Source organism: Pyxicephalus adspersus, chromosome 2 (assembly GCF_032062135.1).
Source record: "Pyxicephalus adspersus chromosome 2, UCB_Pads_2.0, whole genome shotgun sequence".
Lineage (NCBI taxonomy): Eukaryota > Metazoa > Chordata > Amphibia > Anura > Pyxicephalidae > Pyxicephalus > Pyxicephalus adspersus.
Window position 1 is genome coordinate 88,552,689 of NC_092859.1, and position 12,483 is coordinate 88,565,171.

The 12,483-nt window shown below is 37.2% G+C and overlaps 1 protein-coding gene across 6 annotated transcripts in view; it reads right to left on the reverse strand.

The window, feature by feature from the left end:
* OSBPL8 (oxysterol binding protein like 8) overlaps positions 1-12,483 on the reverse strand; it is a 141,484-nt gene that overhangs the window by 35,052 nt on the left and 93,949 nt on the right. Inside the window, exons 1-2 of one of the 6 annotated variants that reach the window (XM_072401394.1) lie at positions 8,833-8,973; positions 3,627-3,808 (exon numbers count right to left, since the gene is read on the reverse strand). The exons of 3 other annotated variants lie outside the window; for them this stretch is intronic. In XM_072401394.1, the coding sequence (XP_072257495.1) occupies positions 3,627-3,765 (139 nt within the window). In that variant the 5' untranslated portion in view covers positions 3,766-3,808; positions 8,833-8,973. Of the gene's footprint in view, positions 1-3,626; positions 3,809-8,725; positions 8,974-12,483 lie in introns of those variants that run through there. 2 more of the 6 variants (XM_072401393.1, XM_072401395.1) reach the window with 2 other exon arrangements.

A 12,483-nucleotide genomic window follows, 5' to 3' on the forward strand; every position in this document is an offset into this window, starting at 1 on the left:
GTTTACTCACTCTTTCTGCAGTAACAGTAGGGGTTTTCCAAACCCAACCAGTATGCAGAAAATACCAATTATCAGTATAATTGGCATACTTCAATCCCAGGGGAACTCTAAGACTGGGGGTATCCCCAGCACTATCCCACTGGTTTGCTGCAGGAAGCCTTTTATCTGTCAGGAGGGCTGGACGGTGGGGATATAGAATGCAGAATTTATGTAAGATAATGTGATTATAGCAGGGAGATCTATTTAGCAATGTTTGTGGAATTCATGGCAATGGTCTGCTGTGTGTCTACATAACAAACATAGGTAAGAATTTGTGATGATGTTTGCTAAAGACTTTAAAAGTAAATATGTTTTTACATAAGATATCAAGTAGAAAAAATCTCTAGATATGAATTTGAAGAATATAATGCTTACATTGTATTTGTTATAGCTCCAACAGATTACACAGCCCCTACCAACCAAGGTAAGGGAAGTCACTAACTGTCATATGTCATTGCCATAGTCCAAGGCCAATTTGGGGGGAAACCAATTAACCTAACTGTGTTTTTCAGATGTGGGATGAAACACACACACCATAGAAACTTTTTGCAGATTATGTTCTGGCTGAAATTCCAACCTGGGTCCCAAGTGCTGCAAAAACAAGTGTGCTAGCCATTGAGCCAAACAATACATAGTTTTGGTCATTCTGAGGGAGACTGTACAATAAGATAGTAATGGGGTTAGTAAATTTTAGATTTAATAGTAAAAACAAAAATGTTAATAGACTTGTCTCAATCATTTGTGCCTGACATTTTCATGCAAATCCGTTAGCAATACATACTGAAGCATATGCCATGTGGATAATATAAAGGCATTTAATAAAAACTGGCTAAGCACAATAAGTATATTAATATTTACAAAGGCATGCCTAAACCTCCATGTAGTTTCCAAGGGATGAGAGTTCATTACCATCCACACCTTATGTCACGACTGCAAAATCTCATGTGGCAAAATCATGTGACCCAGATGAAAGATGAATTAAGAAATAAGATCCAGCTTTAGCATTACGCAAATACGCCAACACTAGAAGCAGCAGAGGAAGGAGGTATATATGAGTGATGCTGCATTTCAGGATAGATAGGCTTCATCCTGATTATCATAAGAAAGTACTTAGCAGGAGGAATAAGCATCAATGTGCTGACAGGAGACTTTTCTATGATTCTTTTAATAGAAGAAGGCAACAAAACACATGACTTATCCTACCCAAGTAGAGCCTAAATAAATAAACCCAGCTTTTACCAATGCAGGAAATAAATATATGCTTGTTACTGGCTTTCCGATGGTGAAAAGTTCATGGTTTAACATACAACTCGCAGACATGACAAAAGATGACAAAAAAGGGTAAAAACAAGTATATAATAAAAAAAGGGCACCTCTTATGATACATTGTGCTTTAACTTACTGCCATAAACCTATTTTAATGGCCTGCAGTTTAACAACAGAAACATGTTAATGATCATATCAGTAGAAAGGTAAGATTGCCGAGTGACTTTCATGGCTTTTGAGAAGAATTTGTGATGGTAGAGGCGTAGATAGAGTGAAGGCAACTCATCCTCTATCTCTCTGATTTGCTTGACAAAAAATACATTACATTTGTATGTTGATGTAGATGGAATTTTCCTGGAAACGTCATATAGTGGAGTGCCAAAAGCAAGAAAGAAAAACCCATATTGATAATTACAATGCTGGAGAGGAAAATGATGACAATATATTATTATGGCAAACAAAAAAAGCCAGCATTGCAGATGTATAAAAAATGAACACAACATACTGATGAAATGATCAGATATTCTTACATGTACCTCTCTGCTGCCAGCTTTTTGCTCAATGGGCCAAACATTATATATATTTATACAAAGGAGACAAAAGCTTTCTTAAAAGGCTAATGAGGATCAAAAGAAAAACAATTCTCTAGATAATGTGAAATTGCTCAAGGGACATCACTATACAGATGTAAAAAGGTAATAAATCATGTTCAGTTCAGCTAAAAAATTCTACTAATGAACAGGCACCAAACATGCTGCCCATCTCAGACTTGAGTGCATTCTGGAAAGCCATGCAGACACTGAAGTGGTTTGAAATAAGCATGCAGTTTGATGGAAAGATTTGATCCCATTTATTGCTCATTTTAATCCCAATTGGATAATTTACCAGCATGTAATGGGATTTGTGTTTTGTCTTTGTCTATTATTGCAAGTATCAATAAAAAAAAGGGATGAAAACAATTCACTCGTCGGGTATACTTAAATGTTTAATCTCTCTGTATGCCACCTGATGAAACACCAGGACAGCAGACAGCACAGTAAAATACTTCGGCATGAAATTCACACTTCTAGTGTTCCAGATGATAAAAAACAATTCCGTTTGACAAAACCTCCAAGTAGATGAAAGGAAACAAACACTGTAATAATCTGCTCACTACTCAAAAATGTCATGTCACACTATCAATGGGCTGCTGTCACTGATATGTCAAAGACACATCAAGTTCCCCAAATATATGCATTTCACTGGCACAAGTGTAAAACGGTCATTTACTGAAATGAACAGGCAAGTACTGTCCTCAAATACTGACACTGCTATTATTTAGAATATAAAAAACAGAAGAGACAACATCTCTAAGTATTTCAATTTATCTACAACACAAATACTAAAACAAACTGCAATTCATCAATGCAACAAAAACAAACACTGAGTCAATGACTGCTGTGTTTTGTGTTATGGATTGCATGTGTGTAACTGCTTATGTCTTTATGTCATTGTTTTGTAATTCTTGTAACATGTATCTTGTAATATGTATGTAATATTACTTAAATTTTCCTGAGGCTGTTAAATATACCACTGAAAGTATTTCAATTAAATATATTCATGGCATTTTAACCATTCCAGAAATCTTTTAGATGACTTGAGATGTTATGGATTGAGGCTTCTGTGGTCCTATGACACTTTTTGGGTCTCAGTGACCATTCTCCTCCTCCATGCTTATAGTACAGAGAAGGTGTATTCTTACCCTAAAACTTGGAGTGTGTTACATACAGACTGAATTGAAAATAAATTAAAAAACAAAGGCTATAAAAAGAAAAAGAAGGCAGCCACCATCTAACAAATTGTAGGTGGCTAAGAAGCATTATATATAATTTTTTTTTGTTCTTTGGTTTAGATATGCTTTAAATATCATCTTTGTAATCTGAATGCTGATCAGCAGACCTTACCAAAAAACAAGTGAAAAATACACATCCACATGAGACAGCAGTTAGCATCAGTTCATCCTTCCTAATATAAAAAAACACATGTCTGCTCAATAAAGAGAATATCTGCATACTTTTATGTATATACTTTTTAACCAAATTTAAATTTATTATCATTAATGCCAGAATTCTATGAATCATGAAAGGTGGGTAGATGCCCTCCCACAGCTTATACTGTACAAACATCAAACTAAACATATCTAGTACATTTCATAGGGCAGAACAACTCTGAGGAAAGTATTACATCTCAAGTGGATGGTGGGAATTGTAGTATGACAGAAGGTAGAAATGTTATGTATAAACTACCCAAAGCACAGTGATGTACAGCGAAAATATACCAACCTGGCACAGAAGGAGAGAGCTCATTGTATCCTCCAAATGACGCATTTCTGACAAGCTTTCGTCCGTCAGGCCTTGGGGGGAAGGTGCCAGGTGAGACCCCAGCACATGACCTGCGCCTCAGGAGGCCTTCTTCTTTCATGGCTCAAGCGTGTGTTCAGGTGGTCTGTCGGTCTATGTGAATTCTGCTTAGAACAAGAATGGTGGAGCTATAGCCTTAAACCCATCACGCATCTCACACACACACAGCACAACGCACCTGCAATGTGTTTTCACCTATATATGTAGTCCTGGCCCTTTATATCAAGTTATGCGGCTCCTTTCATCTACTGAAAAACATCTGAACTCAATGCCAAGCAGAGGCTATTCATATATTTGCCTAGATAATGATTTGAGAGCCACTAATTACCTTACAAGAATAAAATTTAAAATTACTGCAATCACAGAATTTACAATGATGTCTTTTCCATAAAGCACGTCACACACAGCAAGAGGGCACAAAATCTGCTCTGTCTGCGTATGCCTCCTTATTCTAATACGTTTCTTTTTTTAAACATATCCAATTTGTGATTCATGTCCGGTGCTTGTCAGCACACAGAGATCCACAGTACTGAATATACTAATGAATTACGGCATCAGTCTTCTGTGACTGTAACTGGCTGGCAATGATCCTGGCCTGTTATTGTCCTGCCATGTACCTGCACAATAAGCCCACTAAATGATTTAGACTTTATTTATTGGAACTTGCTTAACAGCAGTCAAACATAAAAGTATGAATAGCTTGGCAGGAAAAGAGCAGGGACACGTCACGAAGTCAACATTGCCGTCTACAGTGACATTTGAATATGTTTTTAATCTGCAAACAACGCTTCGGCTTAGGGGAACATAGAAAATTTTGAACATTTATTTTGTTTTTATGATTTTTAGGTCTCTCTAGATCCAGGGGCTTTGTAATGACACCTTGCTATAATAATATGTGTATTATCAGAAATGTCTAACAACTACATATCATAGATCACATAGTAACAAAGCAGCTACTAAACTGGGGAGGGGAAATAACAAAGAAGACACAAAAGCTTCCTGGAATTTGTAGCAAGGGGAAACTTTAGCTTCTTGATTACATGTGATGCAGCAAATTACTTCAACGGACACTAAAAAGTCTCATTTAAAATGTACTTGTGATAGAACTGAGCACAGTTAAAAGCTGTCAGTGCTTCCTTTTTTTATTTTTTTATCTATGCTCCATTGGGGAGATCTGTACTGTAGATGCAAAAGGCAATGAGATGACATATCTTTAAGGTGAAGGAAATCCCTCCTTAGAAATCATTCTATTAAGGGTCCTCGTTGGACATTTGTTCTAGTGGCTGCCAAAAAATGTGTCTTTTCGTGGGACTAAACAATGGACTTTTTTATTCAGAACTATCTTTATTTCAAAAAGGTAATAAATATATAGCAATCATATTTCAATGATGAAGTGAGGCCAGTAAAAGATGGCATTTGGTTGCATTGATTGGATCTTGTGTTAGATCCATTTTTGTACATAAAGAGTATGTACTATGTACAGCACTGTAATACTGAAACAGCAGGGATATACAGAGTAGAAATAGCTTTTGAACTTTTTCAATATTTTAAACTGTTGAAAATCATCATTGTTGGCACAGAAAACAATTAAATCTGAGGAGATTAAATTATTTAATATGGTCATAATAATAATATCCCTCCTGGTATTTTAGGCAGTAATCTAGTGCATGAAAGGACATTTCCTTCTTAGGGATAGGTCTCCTTTATAGCTGACTTTTTTTTTTTAACCCAATTCCAAATTACAAGAACTTTACCTATGCCATGTTCTATAGATTTCTATGGGCTGTCCATATAATTATCACAAGCACCCTTATGGCAGGGGTGTCAAACTCTGGCCCCCAAAGGAATCCTAAATATAAACTGCAGCTGGCCCGCCGCTGCATTGAAGTAGCACCGCTACTACCAATCCGGGCATCACTCACACCTATTGACCAGCGGGATCTCTGCTTACGCGTGGCCCAATATTGGCCTGTTTTAAATAATGCCAGGAATTTTAGTAGCGGTGCTATTTCAATGAAGAGGGAGTTTCAACGGCGGACCACTCATAAGATTTAGCTCCGCATTGGCCAATGTCTGGCATTTCCAGCACTCCCCCCTCAGCTGTACTTTTCCTTGCAACTCCAAGGCATTGACTTGAATGGTTGGATTTTCATAGAAGAATATTGTTAATATTATTGTTAGCCTCTGCAAAAAGGTTACCATTTTTAACTCGGAAGGCTACAAATAGGGGAAGAGGCATAAGATTTTTTTCCTAATTAAAATGAAAAAAGCCTGATCCAGATTGAATGTGAAGCAAAACCTCTTTGTTTCCATATGAAAAGGGTTTAAATCTAATGAGAAGGAAAAATTTCCTCAATTCTTTCAATAAATTTCAATGTTGGCCAGCAACTTTTATTTTTTATTTGAGTTTGACACCCCTGCCTTCTGGCATCATATGGAAGTCTATGACACACCCCAGCTGCCCTGCTTTAATACACTAATTTTGTTCAGAAAGAGTAGATATAAAAAACAGGCCAATGTGCTGGACAGCTGGAGGCTGCAACGAAACCCCATCTATTTATATATTCTTTATTCTAAAAGGGCATTTTAATATTAAGGAGCGTACAGCAGTATTTTTACAATGATCTGGACTTTATGTATCTGGTACTTTGCTTCCAGAAAGCTGCATTTATCTTGAATAAAATCAATAACTCGCTATATCACAAATGAAGTATGTCACCCAGGAGAAAAAATATATTGATTGTTTTTCTTTTTTTGGAGTAGGCTTAGAGGGAACTAGATGCTTTTAACAGAATCATTTGGACTGCTATCATCTCTCATTGCAGGCCACAACAATGTGTTGAGACAATTTATCTAAACTGCCCAGCCCTTTAAATGTGCAATATTCTAGGAAAATTGTTAATCAAACAACTCTTAGGAAAACACATCATTTTGCAAGAATGGCAATTAAACATCAGCTAGGATGTCATTGACATTTAATGACACCAAAGGCCTACCATAGAACAAAGTGATATGTCAGATGGACATGCAACAATGCCCTGGTGTACAAATTACAGCAATATATATGGGATTACTTTAATATGTGCATACCCTGACATCTAACTTCTCCTATTTAGTCACATTTGTTTTTGTTAAGCATACCATTGAAATGTTTTTGTTATGTATGCTGGTAAGTGCAAATATCTGTGGATCCTGCCAGTTGTAACTGTGTTGCAATCCTAATATTACACAGTCTCTATCTATTTCCTAGAATGACAGAACATCCCCATTTTATGGTATGGATGGGGGTATCAATATTCTTTTACAATGCATTGGAAATAAAAATGATGTACAAAGTGCAGTCAGTCAACCATTCAGATGTCACCTTTTATTAGCCTACCGATGCTGAGTGATGGAGGACAGGTTACTATGGTTTACAGTACTCTTCCTAAATTAGCCAAATAATTTAATCTCAGATACATGAAGTGTTTTTTTTTTTTTTTGTTTGTTTGTTTCCATCATGCCTATTTAGACTGGTGATCACCTCCCATTCCATCTGACTACTTTGAATAGTAATCACTCCTTTTAAAAAGAATTTGCATGATTTGACTACATGCCTATTTGATCTGTACCGAGAACGAAATGTGAATGTGCAAACACTTTTGACAAGCAGTTCTATCTCTTAGTATTTATCCTAAATAAGCAAATCAATAGATTTTGACTACTTTTTTCCTACCAGTAATACATTTATTTCTAATTTCTACCTGGAAAGAGTCACTTAAATGATTATAGCTACTTAGTTAGGTCCGGTATATAATGTTTATAGGGAAGGCTCGCGTGTTGTGGGGCTTCGGAATATACCAGGAGTTAACACTAACTGTGAAATCCCAGCTCATGGCAGACTGTGACCATTTCCCAGAAGCCCATTCTTTCCCTTGTGAGCAGCCAACATCCCCATCCCGTGCAATGACTTATCTGCTGCTAGAACCTCTGAACAGCTTCATGGTGCTGCTAGGATTTCTCTGCTGGGAAATTGTACACGAGGTGCAGAGTCTAGCACATTACAAGGTTAACCTCAACTACTCATGGGCCAAAAAAAAGATGACTGTCCCTGAAAAAGACACAATGCTACAAGGAACTAATTGCTCTTTTACGTATGTCAAAAAATATAATACCAATTAATTGGTGTCCACATTTGTACATGGAGTACATACATGATAAAAATCCAAACTGAAATCCACTAAAGAAAGGAATGGAGCATTGTGCAACTGATAGCTAAATAGTGCTAGAGACGTGTCAAAAGCCTAGGCATCGTCTGATGAATACAGAGAAGTACTAGCTGTGGGGGAGAAACTGACAAACAACGGCCAGACAGCTGGCCACATTATACTGGGTAGTTGCCTAGTACATATTACAAAGAGGAAGATAATACTATTATTGATGAAATGACAATCTGCACTCTGTACATGCTCATTTCTCTTTACAATGCATTAAGAAATAAGCCTCAAGTTTTATGACAGTACAACTTGTGCCCAGAGATATATATATATATATATATATATATATATTTACACATACATATACACACACACAGATTGACTTTATATTACAACTGTCTTGTACATCTCTGCACTGAAAGACTTCCCAAATCTGCTTCCTTTGTAATCAGAGAAACAACCTATCTATACGCATATTATACTGATTTGGATTATGAGAAAAGACTTCTGTTCTTTGCAGAATGTGCCATGCACTGAGTAATCCTGAAAAAAACTTTTATCAGATGTGGGCATTTCAGCTGTCACAACACGTAGCTGAGAGTTCTGACAGCTCTGCTGCACTGTAGTGAATCTGTACCCTCTCTGCACATGGATAATGTTATCTGACCACTAACTAGTTCACTAAATACACAACATGCTGAGCACCCCATCAATCTGGTGAAATCACTGCAGTCTGCACTCAGCGCGCACACACACACACACACACACACACACACACACACACACTGTTGCATGAATCAACAAGCTGCTTTGCTATATACTTGCCTTTTTGTAGTCAATGATTTTTTACTCAAGGGCACCAGAAATCCAAAAAGGAAAATGTGCTCATATTCCAAAAGCACACATTCCCGAGAAGAATTTCCCCTCCTCACCTTGTAATCCTAAAGCCTGGGCATGCTTCCACCGAGAACCATTACATGGAGAGAACTGCAAGCTCTGGTTCTTCAGTGATTATGCTGGAGAGACTACTCTTCAGGCACCCAGCTCCCTCCTCAGCTCCTCCTACACAAGATACGTGGACTTCTTTCCAGATCACATTTCCTTCCTAATGATATAGGCAGCACATACTGAGGTCGCAGCCTTGCCAGGATGTTAGCTTAGCTAGGTCAGGTGAAACAGTGAAAAGCTGCAGTACCAATCATTTATATTTGAATGTATTTAAAGACAGGATAGTTTACAAGTTAGCATTCAACTGGAGGGCAGATTGCAAGGTCACAAGTTTATTATTTACTATACATATCCGTATTGCAGTTCTCTTACTGCACATCTGCAAATACATACAACCCCTATAAGTTACTTTCCAGGATGTAGGTCAGAGAGGAAGTGTACTGGAAAATATATATCTTTGTAAGGGGCAGCCTTTTTAAAAACTTAGAATAAAGGCTTTATGTTTTTCTGGACAGTAAATCATACACAGAACACACCTCTGTGGGTATATTTTATCATTTATAAACAAAAAGGTGTGGCGGTTGCAGGGAGAGTATTTTGGAAAGTGATAGAGGGTGTGTGTATTTATGTCCCAGATTTCTCTCCTCCGCACTGCCATTATGAAAGTCCACTCCAGGAATAGGTGTAGGTGATCAGCCACCATAAAAAGACTTAGCTGGTCAGTCCACCCTGTCCTGCTCTGGGAACTTCAGGTTTGTGGTGGACTATGCAAAGTTATTTGCTGCTGTGTTGTTTTATTTGGGGACAAACGGTAAGTTTGCTCCCTTGTAGAGATGGTTTCTCAAATTTATGTTGTAGTTAGTCACCAATCCAGTGGCAAGGTTTTTGTTTATCAGGGTTCTCCCCAGGCCCTTTTAGCTGGGCGCACCACCCGGCACTTTTCAGCACCCACCCGGCTGTTTTTGGGTGGTTACCAAAGAGTTAGGTAACAATACAGGGGCTGCCACCCACCTAAAATTTCTTCCCACCCGACTTAAAAAAATTTCTGGGTTGAGCACTGTTTATGTTTGTTTGTTTTGCTGTTCTCTTGTACATATTGTAAATAGCCTGTACAGCATGCTTGTTTTACACTGTGCCTGCCCTGGAAGGCCGGAAACCTTTCCCCACATGCTACAAAGGATACTTATTTTTTTAGTACATTTAGAGGTGACTGGCTAAAATATATAGACTGGAAAAATTCAGGAACACTAACATGCATAGTAGGTAGAGTACATAAAATGTCTGATGTTCTGTAAAGGTACAGAGAACTAGCACAGGCACACTGTGGCATCTGTCACAGACACCTTTCTCATGTTGCGGGTAGCCTGAAGTGCAGCTTCCTCTTTACTTTCTGGGAAAAGCTTAACGTCCTAGAGAGCAGATGTCAAGAAAGTATAATTTGTTTACACCAAATCTCAAGGGAGTAAACACTCTATTTGGCTTAATTGAGCTCGCAATGCACACTGTGAGAAGCTTTCTGTGAATACTAAAATTAGAATCAGCAATTCTAGTACAGAATAAAAATTTGCACCCCTGCAGAACAGGAAATAATACTGGAGTGCAGCTTTAATCATTTGCTGACATCAGGAAATTTGTAGTAGCTATCATGTTACTTAAAATGTTGTTGAAGAACTGCAAAGAGTAGCAATATATTGCTGAACAGATGGAACAAATAGCTAAAACCAGCTATATGGCATTGTGCAGCCATGCGAGCAACTAACCTTGGAAAAGCCCACAATGTATCAATAGTGTTCTACTAATTGCTACAAGAAATTATTGCATGCTACTGTGTGGCTGGTCTCCTACTACCTTCAGAGCCATATGTTCCATCATCTATGCAGTAATCATGCAGCATTATCCTTTAAAAATTGACTACTTTCTCTGGACTAGCCCTTAATAGAGTTGCTTTATTCCTCACATCATTTTCCTTTTCCTTTGCTCCTCCAACACTCTTCAGTCTAGTACTGGGAACTGAAGAAAAAAACTGTACCTTTGGGTATGGAGGAGCATGTGACTGTACTGGGGTTATTAGGGTTATCACAAGTGCACAGTACACAATTCTAGCAACTCAAGAGTATATGTGTTATTAGAGGTCTGCATTAAGGTGAAAGCTTTCCACTGCATTAGTGAAAAACCAGAAGTTCAATTAATTAATAGCTTTCAATTAATTAATAGCTCAATTAATAGCTCCACAAAAAGGTTATTGTCAAAGTACATCTCTGCAATGGCAAAGCCCATATCCACTTTGAGATTCAATTAATAGTATCAGAAAGTAGTTACTGGCAAAGTATGCTTTCTGGGTAGATTAATCACATTTATTAGAATGGACCCCTGCATTTTATCCTGATGTCATATTTATCATTATATAGTGACTTTTTTTATATCATTACTAGGCAAGGTTTAGGTGGGGCATTTTGGAGAGGCTTTATTAAGAAAATGTCAAAGAATTAAGCCCCAAATCTAGCACAAATCCAGCAGCCCTTATCTTGGCAAAGTGTTTGCTAACAAATAAGTATTCTAGGCATTTGTGACCCTTGACAATTTTGCAAACATCTAAGTTCGGTTTACAACTATGTTTGGGACAGATTTTAAACAAAACATGTATGACCACTCCTGTATTCCTCTTCCTGCTACATGATGAATGCCTATCTATGTATGTTTTAAGAGGCGCTTCAGATAACAGAAAAAACAATGTCACCCAGTCACACATCAAAAAACTAAAAGTCATATAAATGAGATTTCAATATCCTGATTATTACTTGAGATTTGGTTTTAATTTATAGCACACAAAATAAAACATACAAAATCAAACCAATCCTAACAAAAATATAAATACCAGTTCATTAGAAAAAATAGAAATCTATCATGCATTCCACTCCAGTACCATCATTTGATGTGAAATACTCAATCTCTGCATCATGGCAGATCAATATGAATGTGGGCCATCTATGCTAGCTCACCCATGTAGTTCAGTACTGAAATCATGCCTACTGATTTCCTATACTTTATCAGTTCAACACAATACAAATACATGAATAACCATGTATATTATACATGGTCAAAGTGACCAATACGTGGTAAATATGCAACACAGGAACAAAAAGCTATTTACTGTGACTTGTCTCTTGTTACTTGGCCTTTTTTTTATTTATTTCTTGTAATACAGAAATTATTACAGCTATTTTATAATCCTGTCAAATATTAAATGTGTTTCACATGCCTAACTGTTTCCATGGCTACCATAATGAAAAGCGGAGGCAGAACTTGGGAAAAATGTAAGAGTTCTTACATAAACTGCCTATGTTAATTCACCGAACACCCTCTCAGAATAACACCTTACAGTCTAAATAAGCTGATTAGAGCCTGTGTTTTTCTGAATAATATACATGCTGCACTCCCAAAAACAAGTTTAAGCCATTTCTTTATGAAAGTACTGATCAATATTGTGTGATAATTCCTAAAGACATACCTTATAAAGTGTACCACTGCAACACTGAACAACACTGTGAAGAATGGGAAATTTCTGCATCCATATATCATTATCCGGAGTACACAATTATTTGTTTTGCATGATATTAGAACTCCAACAAACTGTA